Below are 20,564 nucleotides of genomic sequence, written 5' to 3'. Positions count from 1 at the left end.
ACACATGTTTAGAGAGTAATTATCCAAGCTAATGTATGTTGGAGAAAGGGAAATGTTTTCTACCTTTTTAATAACTTTATTTCATCGCACCTTTTGCTTTCTTCTCATCTGCAGGGAGAGTCTCATCCAGAGGGGTCTCTGTGTAGTTTTCAAGCCTGGTGGCTCACATATTTTGGTAAATTTGGCAACTGATTTAAAGATGTGTGTTTATATGTGCACTGTTGTGTATATGCAAAGTAACAGATAATCAGTTCTGACATGGGATAGTAAGAGGATTTATTTTTGGCTTTGATGTAACTAGCAGAAGACATTTGAATATATAAAATTCTCAACACAAAAGAACACATGCAATATGATACTTCTGAATAAAGTCATTTAAGTGGGAAGGTGAATTCATTCCAGATTTAGTGCATCAAAATAGAAAGATGACATCCTGTATAGACAAAGTGTCATGATAAACTACTGTTGCTATAGTTGTTATAATTTTTGGCTGTTTGTTTCAGACTGGACTGCGCTGATGTGGGTTTGTCTTATTACTTTTAATCTGTACCTGAACCTGGTGAGAGAAATTAGAACTGAACATTATGAGATGTGAGTCACTAGACACACATGGATAAACACGTTTAGTTGTGTATACATACAGACAGAGTGCTCCTAACATCTGGATGTGTTTCTCAGACTATACCATGTGGTGGCATGGGGGGTTCCTCTGCTCATGTCCACCCTCCCCCTGATGGCTGGATACTACGGTCCTGCTGGAGCCTGGTGGTGAATGACTTTTGACTTTTGATATATTCTTAGTTGCAATCGTATCATTAACGGTGATCATCAGTCCTTTCTGTCTCATTCTTTTCCTGCAGTTGGATTACAGATAATCATGTTGGGTGGAGGTTTGGCATGTAAGTTTGTAATGTTCAGCATGCGTGTGAGTGTTTGCGGAAATGCATGCTGTGTTTAGGAATGAATCTGTGTTGGACAAATGAAACTATGTTGTAAGTTGCATAATTTTTTCGAGGCTCACGTAGCTCATGCTGTTTGAATCTCAAGAATTTCCGTTCCCATTCCGACAGGTTGTTGTGCACGCTGGAGTTCTTTAGAACATTTTTCACTCTAATTATGTCCAGTTATGGTTATTTATTGGTGTTAAGGTTAAGAAATGTTCACACTGGCAACAAGTGTATTTGGACACCTAAAATGCATGAATGTTGTTGCATTACATAACAAAACATCAGATAAAATAATATTTATATGAATGCACAAGATACCTGTACTGTATCAATATTTAATTTATCAGTATCGGTCGATATTGAATATTTAATTGCTTGTGCTCATTTCCCATATTTTTACATTTAGATTACCTTTGCTATCATCCAACAATCACTTAAAAGTAATCTTTAAAAACGTATTAACACAGTTATCATTACAAATATAATAGTTATATAATTAATAGATTATATTATATATTAGAATATTGACCTTTTATCAGTTAGTGGCCATAAAATGAAAATAATTATTCCCCTCAGTTATCAGCCAGAGTTTTAATATCGGTGCATCCCTAGGTATTTCTTTTACTGAAGAATAGTACAAGTTAACAACACTATCAAGTGTCCAAATACTTTTTGAGGCCTCTGTTTTTGTATTGTCTTGTTTGAGGTGTAAAGTATTGTTTATTTGCAGATGGTACGTTCCTCTGTTTAGCCTGATTATCCTCATGATCTGCTGTTATGCTCGAATCATCTGTGTGGCCAACGAGAGGGTGAGTGAATGTGATTCACAAACATCTGCTAAAAAGTTTCACTACTTCCTAAATTTGATTTCATGGCAACCTGCTGTCTAACCTAGGTGTGTAATTCAAATTCATTGTAAACAAAAAGCTTTATCTCCTCCCTGTTCTCTGTTAATGCTGACTTACCTCAGTATGGCTGAAAGTGACATTCCGCATTCCAGAACATTATGCACGTCTGGCAGTTTCTGACACACACCGACGCAGTAAATCAGCCCATACATGCTCATGTACGTGCAGACACCTGTGTACTCTACAGAAGTCTTACAGTGGTACACTCAGCAGTGTACATTAAAATATCACTAACGAGATGATGGAATTTGTGCCGGAGCAGTGCTGATGAGCCATACAAAACATAATGATCCATGCATAAAGAGTATAAATGCATGTCTAAAATTATTACTGTATTTATTTCAGATGCATTCCTGGTTAGGCCCCTTCAACCCAGAAAGAGAGAGGAAGAAGGTGTGTGTGCGTGTGCGTGTGCGTGTGCGTGTGCGTGTGTGTGTGTGTGTGTGTGTATACGCAGATGTAACAATACTGCCATCTACTGGTTCATACATTATTAATGTATTAGTTCTTCCTGCAGATCTCTCTATCTGAAGAGATCAGACCATTGAAGTGGTATCCCTCTGTCTATCTGCTCGTCTCTATCTTCCCCCTCGTAAATCGGTAACTGTGCATTTTCTCACTACATCTTACAGGGATGTAATTTTTCTGTATATAAACAGATTTCCATATAGTTCGACCTGAAGTCTGAATTTGTATTGGAGAATTGTTTATAAATCAATCAACAAAAGAGGAGCTTCAAGGCGTCTCAGCAGTTTTACACCTAAATAAATGTTTTGTAATTTAACAATAGAAAGCAATTAAGACAACTATCAATATTAGTATTGTAATTTTATTGTTGTTCTTTAAAATAAAAATATTATTATTATTAAATATTTGTTTTTTATTTTACAGTAAGGAAGCATTATTGCAATAATAATAAATGTATTTATTGGTTTAATTTTCACAATTTTATAAAATGATATTATAATATAATTATTGTTATTTATTTGTTTTTTGGTATAGACATATTGAATGGGGGAAAACTTTTTTTTTCATCTTTTTTTTCTTATGGCTCACATGCCTCATACCTGTGGATGCATTTTTGTGTGTGTGTGTCTGATCTGTACGTGTATTTCTACAGACTTCATAATGCTGCTTACCCAAAGAACCCTGTGCTTTCTCTGACGTTACTGCACGTGCTCAGTGCACCCTTGCATGGGCTTGCGAACGCTCTTGTCTTCGGTAAGGACACCTGGAGTCAACTTAGTGCTACGGGAATAAAGGTACAGTTCATGCTCATTAGTCTCAGCTGTGGTTAGTCACCTTACATACACACCTTACTCGTCACCTTAGCATGTATGGTTACATGCAGTTTGATTTCAATCTCTTGCTCATGTAACATGTTATCTCCAGATGGCTTTTCAGTCTCGACTGTGTGACAGCACAAGGATTGGAGAGTACCATGCTGCGAATGTAAGATACACACATGACCTCGATACACACTCAGATTCCGACGACGAGGACAACAACATCCTATTTTACAGCCCGGACATGATCTTAAAAGATAGGGGACCCTGGGAGAATGTTTAAAAAAGAAGTGTGTGTGTGTGTGTGTGAGTACATATTTTTGCACTCTTTGCCTTTAAAGAATTTCATTCAGTGTTTCCATGTTGCAGCTTTCATGTTGACACTTTAATTATAACATGTATTATTATAGTTGGAAAACAGAAAAGAAATGGTTGATAGTATGTCTTTCTTTGCCGTTAATGAGGGTAGAAGCAAAACATTTTGTGTACTGTATTAATGTGGAAAAGGTTTCAATCAAGATGTTTACCGCCTCTAAGGTTTTGATGTATATAATGGCATTAAAGACTGCCTTTTCTCATTTCATTCAGCTTAATATATCAGACATATGCTTTGAAAACAGTTGAGCATGTTTTACCATTGTATTTATGAAAATGTCTGCTATATTTTTGTATTGTTTGCAGATTAAACTAATTTTTAAATACTAATATAATAACGTTTATATTGTGTTTGTGTGTCTTTTGTCTAGTAGAAAGAGCTGGCACCCTTAACTTTGGTCAATTAGCTAATTAACTTTGATTTCAAGTTTAGTAAGTCTAGATATTGAGTCTCTTAGCACTTAAGTCAGGATGATTAATGAGAAGGCCCTGTGAAATAAGACATGTTTCCCATGAACTGCTTCAGAAGAGGGTTATAAAAGAGATAAAGCAGTGATATAAACTTCAAACTGGTGTCTGAGTAACTTAGCCTTACGAAAGCCACTCTAAACAATACTGACACCGTGTGAACACACCATTTTCATATATAAGGCTTTATGTAATAAAAAAAAAATGATTCAAATAAATATAATTTAAATGTATTTAAATATTATTTAAAATGTTTTATAAACTAAACAAAAGGAGATATGCTTTTTTCCGTTGTATTTTCCTGATTGGCCGTGTTGGGTTATGTCATCTCAGCGCGTTTAATAGCGATTGGCGAACAACTCATCATACGTGGCAAAGAAGCCAATCAATGACAAGTACGTTGTAAGGTTGATGAGAAATGCTACAGTAACCCATACCATAATACATTTTCATAACAGCAGCTGGCGAAACTATTACTTCAACAGGCAGGACAAGTCCGGAACAACAACATAACAGTCATAGCCAGTAAACGACGCTTGTGTTTCAAGGCAAATTACTGGGTACGAAACAGATACAGTAGAAACTGTACGATCTGTACAACATGGTATGACTTCTGATAAAAGGTAAGATTTACTAGTTCTTTAAAGTCTTTAACATTAGAACAAAATATTCAAACCTTTTAGTTTCTGTATACAAGAAAAACAGTACAATATATAACAATGCTCCACGGTCTTATCACTGCTTGTTTCATATATATAATTCGTATATATAACTTATGTAGCCTACAACATAATGTTCGTTGAACATTGTAGTAATGCATTACCGATTATATTCAGGTGTATGTCAATGTATTTTTTTGTAAACAAAAATTGACAAAAAGAAATGACTTTTTTGACATAGTACTGTGTAAATACCATTAATATATACCATTCAAGAGAATACCATTCATAACCATGGTTCATAGTATTACCATCTGATACGATCACTGTATGGTATCACCACACTGCATTTAGATAAGAATAATCAGTTTTTAATTAAAGAATTTCTTATTCTTTTTATTTTAATGAAATAATTATGCTTTATATGATCACATAGTGTAATAGTGATTTTTGTTTTGTGTATTTATATGATGACTTGTAACATTTCCCCTACAGCCAGCTCCTACGTGGTGCGCAAGATCCGCTCTGCCCTTAAAGAGGGAGAGCAAACAGAACAACCTGTGCTTGCACCATGTAGTCTGGCAAAAGGTCAGTTATCTGTCCCTCTCTCTCTCTCTCACGGAAAGACCAGAAACATAAATAAAGTACATAGGGTGAAAGTGTATGACAGTGTTTTATCACTCTGTAGCCTTATCTGAATGAGGCAAAGTACATAAGTACATTAGAGTGAATCAGTGTTCATTCCACATTGCACAGATTTGGAATGTACAGATGGTGTGTTAAAACGTCACATTAAAGTCTGACATGTTTGTGTTTCCAGGTAAAAAGGAGCGCTATGCATCAGATGCAGCATTAATGCCCGCTCCAGAACCTGAGGGTGCTGCTGGGTCATCTGCATCTACAAGGAGAGCTGTACAGAAATGTGGTTCCTGAGGTTAAAGGTCACGCAAAAGCAAATCTGGGCACGACAGAGGCTGATAAAAACAGCATTGCTGGACACCAGCATATGTTGTGTTTTGAATGCTGGTCTGCTGGTGTTCCAACAAGGCCATCTAAGCTGGTCTTTCAAGTAGAGATTTTAGAAGCGGAAGGCAGATTGTGATAAAGATCTGACATCAGTCCAGTTTTGCTCTGCGTGACCTTTTGTTCTTAGGTGCCAACACGTGCTCCTTCTCTCTTTTTTTGTCTCTCTCTTTTTCTGTTTCCCATCTGCTGTAGTTTGTGAAGGTCTGTTCATCAACCTCTGCCTCAGGGGCGGTTCAGATCTGATGTTTTCCTGCAGCTTTTGTATTTATACTCACCAACTAACTGACTGTACACTGACTAAAGACATATCACTGTCAGTAAAAATAACAGCTGATGCTGTTTATACGATTATGTAATTTTTGTAATGACAAAAATAACTAATAAAACAGTCCAGTCTAAAAAACATTAAATTAGCATTGTTCTGTAATCTCTGGTACATCTGTACTAACTTGTCCTATCTAGGAAGTTATATTCTTTGATCAGATAAACACATTTCTGTATTTTTATGATGACATCATTCCTCGACAGGGTTAGAGATGATCTCTACAATTAAAGGATTTACTTAACATGTTTCTTTGAAAATGGAATATATGCATTTTATCATATATTTTATCCCAATAGATTAATTCAGGAATTAAAGTGGGATTTAGATAAATACTCAGGGTGTCATAGTGATCATCACAGCATGAGATAGGAGACATTATTGCAGAAAAAAAATAATGACTGGAAATTATTTGCAGTATATAATATAATATACAAGGAGTCTATGTATATATGTTTGTATATATATTATGGTGCATCAAATAATCAAATGTATAAAGACAGCAAATGTGCAAAATATGGGGGGAAAAATGAATAATATCTACCGGGTCCACATGTGATGCAAAATATTGTTACAAGGTCGATAATAAGCAGGTTTTAACAGAACAAAAAGAATAAAAACCAGTTTCTGGCAGTGTTGGATCATTTTTTCTTTTTTTTTTCTTTATGTTTTATGTTAAAGCAAACTCAGCAAATAGGTATTAATAATGTTAATAATAGTCCTACAGTAGAGTTGCCTTGGTTTTTCTCAGTGCCTTCTGTGGATCTTCAGATATTGAAAACTATAAAGTATAAACAAAATCAAGTTCCTAAAGCGATAGTACAGAAGATTTAATTTTGAGGTGGACCCTCGTGGAACCGTGTTCTTCTTTTCCGGAAACACTTGATCACCTATTCTTTTACTGTGAGGTTACTTCTAAATTCTGGTTTTATATTCATCGTTGGTTATCAGTAAAATGGAAATGATTCCCCAATTGTTTTGCTAGACATCCTCTTTTTTAAGTGTGACTTAAATTCTCATTTCTCAGATGTTATCAACTTTGTTTTATTGCTGGGTAAATAATTATCATATTCATACATGCAAATGGAGAAAATGTAAGCCCTCCTTTAATATATTTCTTTGTGAGTTTGTGAAAATGTTTCAGAGCTTCAAATATTAAAAAAAAAACTAAATCGAAAGTCTGAAACTCTGTTTCTCTCTCAAAATATTATTTTAGTGTATTCTTCTTTGATGTCTTTATGCACTTCTTGTATCGACTCTTGCTCCTTGTGTTTTTTTTTTCTTCTCCTCGTTGCTATTTTTGGTGTGAATGTAATTATTATTTATGTTTATTATTATTATCATTGGTGGATGTGCCTTGTTGGATGTTCCCTGTCTTGTAGTGTACTGTACAATTTGCAATAATAATAATAACAATAATAATAATAATAAAAATATATTAGATTATATAGTTTATTTTGTGTTATATTATACATCTGTTTTAGGGTGCAACAGTTTTTCAGTTCCAGCATGACAATGCCCCTCTACAATGGTGTGGAAATGTAAACCAGAACAAAGCCCAGACCTGAAACATATTTAACGCCTTTGGGATGAATGTGAGACAGATCGTCTGTCAGTGCCTGATCTCACTGATGATCTTATGTCTGAATGGGACCAAATATCCACTGCTATGTTCCAACACACAATAAAAAAGCTTTACATGAAGACGCTTTTAGAGAGGACTTACTCCGTATAACGCCAATGTGTGTGTGTCTGTGTGTGTGTGTGTGTGTGTGTTTTAAATAAATGCTTAAAAACAAGTATTGGTGTGGTGTTTGAGAGTCTGCTTATTTTTGGCCATACTGTACAGGTGCATCTCAATAAATTAGAGTGTCGTGGAAAAGTTCATTAGCCAAAATCATCACAATTAAAAGAACCAAAGACTTAAACTACTTCAGTCTGTGTGCATTGAATTTATTTAATACACGAGTTTCACAATTTGAGTTGAATTACTGAAATAAATGAACTTTTCCACGACATTCTAATTTATTGAGATGCACCTGTATTTAACCTCAGTGAAAATAAGAGTTTACGCTAGTTTATTTTTAACTGAGCATGACGCTAGATGGCGCACACTACCTTGCGAGATTACGCTTTTCATAAGAAGAAGAGCATCCGACTTCCTGTGAGTGGCGGAAGTTTTTTTTATCGAGGAATATAATCCCAATATTCATGTTCATTTTCTGTTCATCAGTTTATATCTTAATCTTAATTAAGTATCTTAATTTACCATGTTCTACAGTTTAGACTGACTCCGGGAGTTAAAAAGAAGGTGTAGTATTCAAAAACTGAAACCAGATGAAGGTATAATAGGACATTATATTTAGTTACAGATCAGTTAGGAACACTTTTAATGTGCATTTCTGTTCATGTTTATTGCTTTACTACATTGACAGATGCGAACAGTTATATTTAGCAGATAATGTAAGAGATTTTGATTCAGGCTATTAGTTAAAATCATCTAATGATATAATGCATCTTATTCAGCTCTTCTAGGACTGGTTACAATAGTATATTTAGGTTCTGATCCTGTCCTGTCTTTGCTGATTTTAACGGCCATATCTGGGATCTCAAACATCTGTTTGCAGAATGCCACATGAAAAAACCAGTAACAGCCTTCTGTCTGACTTCTGTAATTTTGCCCTGGACCGGAGGAGAGCTCTGACCCTCTCACCTGAGATCAAACGTGCCAGCTGTCAGGTAAGTCCATGCATAAAATTACATGGCATATGGAATAGTGGTGTTTACAGTGTTTCAGTGCTTTTACTTAAATCCAAGAGATTAAAAAACATCTTTTAACGTGTCCCAGACTGAAAGTCCTCTTAAGATCCCCAGGAGAGTTTCCACAGCTGAGGATGAGTGTGTGGATACAGAGATGTCAAAAGATCGGAAAAAGAGCCACTCCAAGGTGACTATGAGAAGGACATGTTGTTTGTGCATTTGTTGACAAATTCTTTTTAAGTTCTAGTAAAAAACTACATTTGAACCACAAAGGCATTATTTCGCCAGTGAACATCTATAATTATTGTTCTTTTGTGCCTTATTGCATTTATAAAACAATGCATACAGCAATATGATAAAATACACCAGTGTTAAATGAAAATCTATGCTTATTATTAATAGTAATCAGAATAAACAATTCTTTAACAAAGTTATATAGTTTATTAGCCTAACTATGCAGTCACCAGGCACTGAATTAATTTGGCATGTTAATATAGAATGTGTGTTTATCTGTTTTTAGATTTTTTTTACTGATCTAGTGAACTATTTGACTATTTAAAACCTCTGAAGCTCTCTTAATGTTTTGATAGTTTCCGATTGGCTTTGTTGTCTTTTGTATTGTTAGATCCACTGGACACAACTGGCCTCAAATGGTACATCCTCACAGTCAGATCCAAAATCACAAAAAAACATTGATCAAGAACACACACAATGGCAGGAAATCCACAGGTAATGTGCTAACCACGTTATCCGTCAGATTCTGAAGGTAAAGCCTGTTCTTCATCACTTGTATTACTGTACTTTGGTACATAACGTGTTCATATGTAGTTGTATGAACACGTTATGTACCATGTATGTGAAGACTCTCAACATTGCATGTATTTGGGGGGAAAAAAAAGCAGATTTCAGAGGTTTGTAACTGAATTTTTTACATACCTGATTATCCACCACCTGTTTCCTGACAGAGGAAGTGATGCATCGAGCACATTTTGCATACTTCAGCATGATTGTAGTGCTTCAAGCAAGTTGTTTTTAGGATACCATACGAAAACTACAATGACTGTTAAACATTTTTTATTGTAATGGAATTTTTTATTGGAATTTGTAATGTAAATAGACAACGATTTTTTTCAGAGATGTGTTTAACTGTTGTATTTAAAAAATGATCACCTGAATGTATTTTAGATTTTTTTGTAAAGTAATAACATTAAATGTCTTGTACAGTATAGCTTCTTGTTAATTGTATGACTTTTGTTATTTATTCTGTTTTCGCCATGAAGATAGCCTTGTGCTGACATGGTGTTAAAAAATAAATAATTAAATAAAATAAATAAATAGGGTACCATACGACAGTACTGCCAGAACTGAAGTGGTTTCTCTTATCTGCTTTAACAAATTCATATGAAAACAGGCTCCTTTGGGCAGTTTTTGTATTATTTTCCATTTTGGTATTAATTATTTATTTTGTATTATGTCCACTTACAGTTTAAGTCAAGTCAGTTTTAGTAATTTTCCACTCTTTCTGATCCTTAAAAGAGGCTTGCTGGGTAAAGTACTAAAGTTACTGAATACTGAATAGGTGTTGATGTGTTATGCTTATAATTGTTGAACTGGGGAGGGTGTTTTGCCTGCTAAGTGTTCAAATATATATATATTTGTATAGTTATATTTATTAAGTTTATATCAGACTCTTATTTCAAAATAGCAGAGGGAAATCCTGTTTTGCATGATATGGCACACGTCTACACTCCCCCACTAAACACTTTTGCTTATTATTCATGCACCATCTGTGCATGTTGACCCGTCTCATTCCATGACCACACTACAAGTACTTAAAAATGGTTGCTGTGCCACTAGTTAACAAGATAAGTCAATAAACAGCTGTGAAGAATGTACCGAATGTGTTTAAACTGTCTGCCTAGTAGTTATGGATCTGCAAGTAAAGTAAGTATGTTTGAGGAGCTACAGCGTTTGCTGTTCTTTACGTTAGTTAAGTTGATTTTATGTGACAGTCATTATTTTTAATGTGTGTATGTTTGAGCAATATTAAATCGATTTTTTTTTACTTATTTCCTACAGGCGTCAGGTCATGGTGGTCTTAGAAGATGTCCTTCAGACAGAGATTGGGCAGAGATTGCTGAGATGTGGTGAGCAGAGTTGCCAAAAGACGAACCATTCAGAGAGCAAAAGGCAGAGTGATCACACCTCAACAGCTGCACTCAAAGACAAGAGGAGAACCAGTCTAACAAAAAGAGAAGAAACAGACTCTACTGGACCAAAAGCCACTTCACCATCCCATAATCAGACTGAATCATCTTCTGAAAATGAATCACGTCTACACAAAGAAATCCAAAATCCAAAATCCAAACAACTGAACTCATCACTGAAACTATTAGAGGCATCTGAAGTGTCAGGTAACTCTTGTTCACCCAGAGAAAGTGACTCACCACAGGCTGTTCAGATTAGTGAACAGCTGCCTAAACAGACCAAACCATCTACTTCTGAAGTGAATGAAGTATTACTTCTTGAAGGATCTCCACAGCATGAGGAAGCACTTTCCTCTGGATGTGAATCTGTATGCAGCACCTCATCACCGTTAGCATCGCGGGGTAGTCTGAAAGAGGAAAAATCAGGTAGCGAGGTAAGATCTGTACACCTTGGCAAAAATCAAAGAATCCTGAAAAAGTGTATCACAGATGGTTTCCACAAAAATATTGAGCAGCACAACTGTTTTCAACATTGACAATAATAAGAAACGTGTCTTGAGCACCAAATCAGCATGTTAGAATGATTTCTGAAGGATCAAATGACACTGAAGACTGGAGTAATGATTGCTGAAAATTCAGCTTTGCCATCACAAGATTAAATTACATTTTAAAAATAAATGCATCATTAATTAAATTAAATTAATTTTATAGGTTTATCAAAGCAAACTATAAAGTACGACCTGGAACCTGCTTAAGTACATCTGTTTAGGATTCTAACACTACTAGTATTTATTGTAGATCATCATCTTTGATTCTACATATGATTCTACAGCATCTACCCAATAAGAAAGAAAGGAGAGAAACACAAGAGTGCCCAAAATATGCTTCAGAAGACAAGGAAAATCACTTGCTCAGGAATGGAGAGGTGGTGCAGGAAGTGGATGGAATGAGAGGAAGTGTGTTACGCCTCTCAGTCGGGGCTGACGGGGAGATCCCGGTCAAAAGATGTCGAATGGACAGCCTTTCAGGCGAACATGTTCCCAACTCAGACCCCGCCTCTGGGAGAACAGAGGGGCGGAGCTTCATCATAGAATCCTCTAAGCTCAGCCCATCTGAACCTAGTAAGTGATTAGTGCTCAGTATTCAGCATTCATTAATATGCACTGATATAACAGTACGTAGTAATAACAGTTTTTAGCAACATTTTAAAGCAAAAAAATTGCCATCTGTCATGATATACTACTGTTTAAAAGTTTAGGTCAGTAAGATTTGTTTTTAAAGAAATTAATACTTTTATCCAGTGAGGATGCATTTAATTGATCAAAAGTGACAGTAAAGACTTCTACTGATTTTTTTTTTTACTTTGTATTCATCATCAACAATCATGAAAAAAAATTTATCACAGTTTCCACAAAAGTTTTAAGCAGCACGACTGTTTTATAGAGTAATAATAAAAACCGTGTCTAGAGCACCAAATCAGCATATTAGAATGATTACTAAATGATCATGTGACAACAAAGACTGGAGTAATGGCTGCTGAAAATTTAGTTTTGCTATCACATGAATAAATTAAATTTTTAAATATGTTAAAATAGAAAACGGTTATTTAAAATTGGAATAATGTTTCACAATATTACTGTTTCCACTTTTTTGATAAAATAAGAACAGCCCTAGTGAGCATAAGAGACTTCTTTTAAAAACATTTTAAAATAGTCTTACCCACCCCAAACTTTTGAATGGAAGTGTATTTAATTGATAACTGTCATTTCACTAATAAATATCAAACATGATTTGTTTTTTATATTCCACACAGATATAACAAAACATTTTGGTAACACTTTCTATGAAGACCATGCTTATAATGAATTATAGCCCCATTTATACGTACTTATAAATAAGTATTACTATTCTATAAATATATTTATATAGACTCATTAAGACCTATACTGTGTTATAAGAACAGTTATAATTATGTTTATATTATTTTTGTAATTATAAGGCATGCATTTTCTTCTTCAGTGTACATGCTCATAATCCATTATACAATGGTTTATAAATGATCAAATATAAAATAGTTCCAGAGACACTTGTTTGTTGTACCAATTGCTTATTATGTCTTTAATGGCTAATGTTTGCGGTAATGTTTTGAGGTAATGATTGGTAATTTTGATTTGTTCAAATCTATATCTCCTCAGCCATATGCATGGTATTGCTTATAGCAGTTTGTTTGGAATTATGCTTTAAAATATTGTTGCAGTGTTTTGCAAGTATGTAACATTTAAAAGAGTATTTTCAACTGTTTGTATTAATGATTTTCTTCATTATTACAGGAATTATTGTTCATTAGTTACATTTACAAGTAAACAACTTAAACGGATAATGAGCACATCTTTAATGGTTTCTTAACATTTGCTTTAAGACTATTGCATCCTATGTTTTCACTTTTCTTAAAGCCATCAATGATGCATTTATATGGGTTAGTAACTAGTAGTAGTACTCACAATAAGCATTTATAAGAACTCTACACAGCCGTTAATAACAATATATTCACTTATTTGACAGAAATACGTCTGAATTACTAAAGTAATTGTTACTAATATATTAACATTATAGCAATGCAGGTTGCATCTTTATAAATACATTCATAGAACTACATGGCCAACTAATTAATACTTATAAATCAGTTTATAATGGATTATGAACATGTGCGTTGAAAAAGAGACTGCATGACTTATAGGTAATTATAAAAATAATATAAATGCAAATATAACTGTTCTTATAATGCAGTATAAGTCTTAATGAGTCTTTATAAATATGTTTATAACATAGTAATTCTTATAAATAAATATAAATGGAGGTATAATTCATTATAAGCATGGTCTTCATAGAAAGTGTTACCAACATTTTTTCTAACTGTGTATGATTGTTATTTGAAGTCAATAATTCCATTTTTGCCTTGCTTAGTTGTTCTGTCCAGTGAAGAGGAAGAAGAAGTGGAAGGAGAGGAAAGAAAAGAGTTGGAAGCCTCTGCCCCAAACATCCAGCCACTGGAGGGTGCAAAAGACATGAATATAGTAGATAAATGGGTAAGAGTTTACAAGAAGAAAAAAACACCACACACATATGATGATCCACCTACTGGACTAAAAGAATTCATTTTATTTACTAAATAATATAGCTGATTTTATGGCGTCTCATAATAGCTTATCTTGATGTAAAAACATCTAGCTTAACAGGGGGCTGTTGCAACCGGGCACTGGCACTGATATGTGTATGTATGTATTGATTGTCAGAGTTCTGCTGAGATGGAGCTGCAGCTGTCTTCCCTTCACATGGGTGGAGTTAGTGCTACTTGTGAGAGTATGAAGGTGAGAGTGATATGTTGATCTGATGGGTTGGAGTGATCAAATCTGTCTGAATCATTCCAGTCATGATTCAAACTGTGATTTACATGAAAATAGTGTAACAGGTGTATGAAGAATGTTTATGAATCTCTCTCTATTTTCTATTTGTGTTACTGATTTTTAATATATCATTTTTCAGATCACTACAGACGAGATCACCTTTTCATTGAAAGGTAAACCTGTTTTAAACACAAACATTATTATTAGAAATATTCTGGTGAAGTGTACATTATTAAGCATTTGCTGTGTTTTCTTTTGTAGATTATTTAACAGTAAAATAACTCTATAACCTTTATTATTCCATACATTATTATTTTCTGATTTATATTAGATATAGATAAGATTGTATCTATGTCTAGTAGATATATTATGCATGTTTAAAACTTTTTTCTTTTTGTTTGTTCAGATTCTTCAATGAACATTTCTATATCGACGGCTAGTGTGTGTAAATACAGTGTATGGGAGGAGCCTGTATTTAGGGGGTGTGGCCTGGTTAAGGACAACGAGGTCCCACCCCCTTCTCTGCTCTTCCTTTGGCTGTCTGATGCCCAGGCACACCAATTACACAATGACCTGTCCGTCATCCTGCCAGGCACATGTCCAGGTCAACTACCTGTCTATTTTCTTGATTACTTTATTGTTGAAACTGTAAAACTATTATTGTTAATATTTTTGAAAGCAATGACAGTACTTTCTATATTCTTTCTCCTTTTACATACGTTTTGCTGTGTGTCTACAGCTGAAAGCAGTACGTGTGTGTTGCTGTGTTTGGCTGAACCTGTAACTGGTGTTGAAAGTGCTGTCTTGGCCTCTTTAATGGACATAGTGGGTTTGAACCAGAACAGCTTCGAACTCCACTCCCCCCTCACACAGCCGGAAAGCCTGAAACTGCTTCAGAGCTCCCAGGAAACACACCTTCTCCAAATGCTGATGCCCGAAACTGATCCTCAAACCAGCACTGCTGCACATGCCGCTGTATCTACTGAGAAGGTTCAGTCAAAATATATTGCATCGTTGTATCTTGCGTGCTTGCTTTTTTTTTTCTTGTTTGCAAGTTCATTTCTTTCTTGTAGTTAACGTTTAATGTAAGTAATTTAGTTACAAAATATTAGGCTGATTATAGGCAAGTTATTTGAATTGTAACATATTATTAAATACAAAATACAGAATCATTTTCACTTTTCAAACACTCTATGTCAGTGTGGTGGTTTTTGAACGATCTGTTTTTCCAGCTTAGTTTGATCTGGGAGGACTAGGAAGAAAATTATCGATTATAGGAGGGAAAAAACTGTTTTGGCCATTTTATGGATTTAATGTGTGTTTTCAGTCTCAGGATTCTGAAGTTCAGTTGAAGCCAGTTTACACGCTGTGCCACAGAAGAGCTCAGGGTTCATACAGTGTTACCTTGGCACCTACACTTGGGGCAGAATGGGCCCCGTACCAACACTGTGGTCCAGCACGCAGGTAAAAACGTTTTGTTTTTGACAGAAATCTTTAATGATCACCAAAGCTGCATTTATTTGATCAGTAATACAGCAAAAAAAAAAAAACTTATATTGGAAAATATTGTTACAATTAAAAAAAATAATATTTTAAGATATAATTTATTCTGTAATGTCAAAACCAAATTTTCAGCATCATTACTCTTGTCCTTAGTATCACATGAGCCTTCAGAAACCATTCAAAAATGCTGATTTGGTGCTCAAGAAACATTCCTTATTTATTATCGTCATGATGTAAACAGTTGTGCTGCTTAATATTCTTGTGGAAACCGTGATGCATTTTTTCAGGATTTTTTGATGAACAGCAAGTTTAACAGTTTAACATTTATTTTAAATAGAAATAGTTTGTAACATTCTAAATTTCTTTACTTTCACTTTTGATTAATTTAATCTGTCCTTACTCCTTACTGAATAAGTGTTCATTAAAAAAAAATTTAAACTCTTCTTGGCCTCAAAGGGTTTACATAACCCTATTTATTTTGTCTGAACCTCAGTCTTAATTTACTTTCATTCAACTCTGTTTAGATTGATTCAGTTCCCTCCTCCACCCTCGAAAGGAGCCATCACCATGACGACAGAGGACCTGGAGTGTTTAGACAGTGGCGAGTTTCTTAATGATGTCATCATCGACTTCTACCTCAAGTAAGACAACCAAGGATGGCTTTTATACACAACGTATCAGTGGGAGGAGTTGAATTAGATCCAGTCACTCCTTCACAGCTATTTGGGAAGAAGTGGGAAGAAGTAAGCACTGGGGGTTTTGACTATCAGCATGAAGTTTGGAAGCATTATGATGTGGAAAAACAACTAAACATTGGCTGTTTTTAACATTACATTACCATTCAAATCTTTGGGGTCAATAAGGCTTATTATAATAATTACATATGATTTCTTTTAGGCTAGAGTAATGGTTGCTGAAAATTCAGCTTTGCCATCACAGGAATGGATTACATTTTAAAATATATTCAATTAGAATATGGTTATTTTAAATTGTAATAATATTTTGCAATATTGCTGTTTTTATTTTTGAACAGATAGGCTAAATGCAGCCTTGTTGTGCATAAGAAGTGTTTTTCAAAAACATAAAAAATTCTTACTGACTGCAAACTTTTGAACTGTACTGTATGTTTTAGGTGCTTAATCTGAAATCACCGTAACCGTACACCGTACTGTATGTCTACCCTATTTACTTGCTACTAAAAGTCTCAAACTGTCCTCTTTGAGTCCTCATTGACTGCAAACTTGCAAACTGATGATGCATTTTGTATGCGTGTTTTTCAGGTATCTTCTGGTGCAAAAGGCCCCGCAAGCATCTGTAGACAGATCTCATGTTTTCAGCAGTTTTTTCTATAAACAGCTCACACGCAGAGACAACGCTAATGAGGACAGTACAAGCACACCGTGAGTATAGACAGCACACATTTATTCTCATATAGGCCTTGTGCAATACTGATATACACTTTTCTTTGATAATGCATATTGTTACAAATGGTCTTCGTATTTTTCAACTTTGGTTGTCCATCAGAGCTCAGGTCAGAAGACATCAGCGTGTGAGGACATGGACGCGTCATGTAGACATCTTCGACAAAGACTTCCTGTTTGTGCCTGTCAATCAAGAGTGAATATTAGCGATATAAATACAGTTGTTGGACACTTAAGCCATACTTACTTTTGAGGGCCAGTGTTTTTAGAGCTGTGATTGCTTTTTAAGTACAGGTTTCTTTTTTTCCATTCGCTAATTTGTGCTCTTTATGGACATTATAAAACGTTTGAGCTTTCATGTGCCTTGAATGTACCAGTGTAAATCATATCGTGATTATAATTGTCTTATATCATGTCTGGTGTTTGCTTCAGAGCTCACTGGTACCTCGTGGTGATCTGTTTCCCCGGGTTAGAAGAGCCACAGTATGTGAAGAGGGATGGCAGTGGCTTTGTACAGGGCGATGGAGGTGAAGGTTTGGGTGAGTCTGAGGGTGAGATCCATGGAGAGAATAGATCCAGCAGTGATGAGGACAAAGGTAAGACGTGTAAGTTTTGAAAAATTGTAATTCTAATGCTTTACTACTGATTTACTAAAGCTTACTACTTTTAAGTATCATTTGATGATTTTAGACAAACTTTTGTTCTTAATCTAGATGACAGTCATATAAAGTCAAGAATGTCTCTTCATCTTCCTGTAAGTCAAAACAAATATGAATAACTGTCAGGTCATGCTAGTCAGAAATCTTTAATTTGAAAAATTGAATTGTTGGATAGCATTTGATTTGATATAATGGGATGTGGACAGATAATTTGCACATGCACAATAATAGCAGAACCTTCTCCCTCTGTAGGACTGTACAGAAAATACCTGCAAGAGACAAATTGTGTGTAAAAGGTATGTGTGTATTTTTAAATAAACTCAAATGTATTTTTTTTTGTCATTAAGTAGAGAATTTAGTGTGGGAAAAGATAATAATTTAGGTTTTCCAATAAAAAAAAGAAACATACTGCATACATTACGATAATATTATAATAGTACTATATAATAGATATTAGGTATTGTCTGTTATTATTTTTATTATAAAAGTAAAAATAACGTGTTTTTGATTTTCTATAATTTAATTGCTTTTTATTTATATATATATATATTTTTTTTTTTTATGCAGTTATGGAGGCTTTCAGGAAACATTTTTCTTTTTTTTATCTTTTGCCTTTTAATGGGCAGAACAGTCTGACAGAGTTAACATTTTTAAAAGGAATTTTAAGAATAATTTTTATTCTTTTTTTTTCAGACCATGTATTCTCATCATGGATTCCTTGAAGTTGTCTGTTCACGAACGTATTTTCAAACTCTTGCGCGAGTGAGTGTTTGCACACTAACTACAGCCCAACTTAATCTAACATTTATGTTAAGTGTTGTTGTTGCTATTTTTATTATTATTATTTGTTTACTAGTATTATGTAAATTATACTAGTGTAATAAGATATTTTCACCTGTAGTTTCAGTCTTTATGAGTTTATATATATATATATATATATAATGTGTATAATGAAATTTGTTTACATGACATGATTAATTTTGAGGGGTTTTTTTTTAGATACCTTCAGGTGGAGTGGGAGACAAAAAGAGGTGGTTACCGTGACTTTAGTGTTGACAACATGATAGGCTCCCACTGTAGAGTCCCCCTACAGGACAACAGCAGTGACTGTGGCCTTTACCTGCTACAATATGCAGAAAGTTTTTTGCTGGTAGAATTATACCCATTCTTTATTCAAGATTTTCAAATACCAAAATCTGTGCAAGAGTCTAATTTCACAGCAATGCTATTTGTATATCTTTCAGGACCCTGTGTTACACTTTGACTTTCCATTGAGATTGGATCACTGGTTTTCACGGCAAAAGGTGCGAGGTAAACGGGAGGAGATTCGAGACCTGATCCTACACCTGTACAGATTTCAGGAAGGCTCTCTGGGAAGTGAAGCTCTAGAAGATAGGACAGATTATGGAAATGTCATTTAGTGATGTAAAGCTTTTAGATTCACATGATTATTTTATGCTATATATTTATATTTTAACTGTTTTTTAACCTTTTATATTAATTTTATGCTTTTGTATACATTGTTGGAAAAACGTTAGATATAAATAAATGCAGATAAAATGATGATAAATTGTTTTGCTCTTTTTAATCTCCAATTTCTCTGCATGTCTGAGAAACGGTCGTCCATAAAATGCATTGCTGTTCTGTTGTAAGTGATCTTAAAGATTCCTAAATGCATCTACTTTCTCTCTTAACAGTGGCTTTGGTTGCGATGAATGAATGTTGGAGAAGCCAGCCTGGAGCACATGATTGGATAAGCAGTCGGGTGTGGCATGAGTCCGTGTTCTGATTGGCTAATTCATTAGTTGTGTTCAAGTAGAGTATCAAAAGGCAGGTGCGTGCAGGGATAGTATAGGTTTAACACTAATCAGGCAGTTAGAGATTAGATTGATTTACAGACCACCTACCTTCTTCCAGTAATCCCAGCAATTCAGTCTGTGTACAGTTTTTGTCTCTGTTTATTTGCTTACAAAAAAAAACAAAAACAATTCAATCTAGTATATAGCTGGTAAATGGTGATTCATAATCTCTGTGTGTGTGTGTGTGTATACCAAGGAGGTCTATAGTGAAAGCATTTCCTAACAAAGTTTGAGCTTTTGAGTCAGGCCACAGGATGGCTATTTTTTGAACAGCATGCTACCATTCTATTACTATTTCTGCTATATTTGTCGTATGCACACTTGACCTTCCATTTCCAGTGTGATGAATGATTTGGAAATATCAAGTATTGAACAGTTTTCTAAACACAATCTGGTTGTTGACTGATTATTTGATCAGACTGACCAAGTTAAAGACATGTTTTACACAAAATGGAAAGTGCACAGTATATATACTACAGAAATGGTAGCAGTAGTATATAAAAAGTAGTATGGAAGTAAGTTACACTGAAACAAAATCTGGGGAAAAAAAGGATAATGTCCTGACAGAAAATTACTGGTGTATTTTCTGTTACGTTTATGGACATTCCCTCCAATCCTCAAACACAACACAACACAATTCAATATATAATTAAAAAACAACAACAAAAACAAACACTAAAACACCTGTGAAAAATCAATAGTGCAAATCCCTTTATATTAACACAATACATTAGGCTGTATTTTTACAAACCTTTCTTCT

General features: G+C 34.5%; 2 protein-coding genes and 2 long non-coding RNA genes across 11 annotated transcripts in view; 3 read left to right on the top strand and 1 right to left on the bottom strand.

Annotated features, from left to right (window-relative positions):
- The window catches only part of LOC107655523 (cyclic AMP receptor-like protein A), an 8,775-nt gene extending 4,942 nt beyond the window's left edge, over positions 1–3,833 (top strand). For 2 of the 3 annotated variants that reach the window (XM_016443033.1, XM_016443035.1), the window contains 9 exons: positions 115–175; positions 504–591; positions 679–768; positions 861–899; positions 1,678–1,756; positions 2,201–2,248; positions 2,361–2,455; positions 2,976–3,117; positions 3,248–3,833. In XM_016443033.1, coding sequence (XP_016298519.1) covers positions 115–175; positions 504–591; positions 679–768; positions 861–899; positions 1,678–1,756; positions 2,201–2,248; positions 2,361–2,455; positions 2,976–3,117; positions 3,248–3,424 — 819 coding nt within the window. In that variant the 3' untranslated portion in view covers positions 3,425–3,833. The remainder of the gene's footprint in view (positions 1–114; positions 176–503; positions 592–678; positions 769–860; positions 900–1,677; positions 1,757–2,200; positions 2,249–2,360; positions 2,456–2,975; positions 3,118–3,247) is intronic. The other variant, XM_016443034.1, reaches the window with a different exon arrangement.
- Positions 3,834–4,426: 593 nt separating this feature from the next.
- LOC107655521 (uncharacterized) lies at positions 4,427–6,079 on the top strand. Its single transcript, XR_001630447.1, has 3 exons — positions 4,427–4,607; positions 5,139–5,231; positions 5,464–6,079. It is a non-coding gene; the product is annotated as an uncharacterized LOC107655521 (long non-coding RNA).
- Positions 6,080–8,086: 2,007 nt separating this feature from the next.
- On the top strand, positions 8,087–19,508 carry LOC107655520 (sentrin-specific protease 7-like). Of its 6 annotated transcripts, none has more exons than XM_016443029.1 (22): positions 8,145–8,155; positions 8,273–8,334; positions 8,619–8,730; positions 8,840–8,938; positions 9,377–9,480; positions 10,831–11,392; positions 11,791–12,079; positions 13,923–14,044; positions 14,252–14,326; positions 14,502–14,535; positions 14,769–14,966; positions 15,102–15,352; positions 15,690–15,826; positions 16,390–16,506; positions 17,146–17,265; positions 17,390–17,482; positions 17,719–17,882; positions 18,000–18,040; positions 18,198–18,241; positions 18,639–18,707; positions 18,945–19,095; positions 19,190–19,508. In XM_016443029.1, exons 3-22 carry the CDS (start codon positions 8,620–8,622, stop codon positions 19,364–19,366), a joined length of 2,958 nt encoding a protein of 985 aa, XP_016298515.1. In that variant the 5' UTR covers positions 8,145–8,155; positions 8,273–8,334; position 8,619; the 3' UTR covers positions 19,367–19,508. The 6 variants fall into 6 exon arrangements, with proteins under 6 accessions (XP_016298517.1, XP_016298515.1, XP_016298514.1 ...); XM_016443028.1 differs by having other exon boundaries at positions 8,587–8,730; XM_016443031.1 differs by lacking the exon at positions 8,273–8,334 and having other exon boundaries at positions 8,087–8,155.
- LOC107655522 (uncharacterized) overlaps positions 17,393–20,564 on the bottom strand; it is a 36,196-nt gene continuing 33,024 nt past the window's right edge. The window contains exons 2-3 of the long non-coding RNA XR_001630448.1: positions 17,732–17,831; positions 17,393–17,469 (exon numbers count right to left, since the gene is read on the bottom strand). This is a non-coding gene — a long non-coding RNA (uncharacterized LOC107655522). The remainder of the gene's footprint in view (positions 17,470–17,731; positions 17,832–20,564) is intronic.

This window comes from Sinocyclocheilus anshuiensis, unplaced genomic scaffold, assembly GCF_001515605.1.
Source record: "Sinocyclocheilus anshuiensis isolate Anshui unplaced genomic scaffold, SAMN03320099.WGS_v1.1 scaffold1148, whole genome shotgun sequence".
NCBI lineage: Eukaryota > Metazoa > Chordata > Actinopteri > Cypriniformes > Cyprinidae > Sinocyclocheilus > Sinocyclocheilus anshuiensis.
Note: the sequence above shows the minus strand (reverse complement) of the source record. Positions and strands in the feature narration are given on the sequence as shown.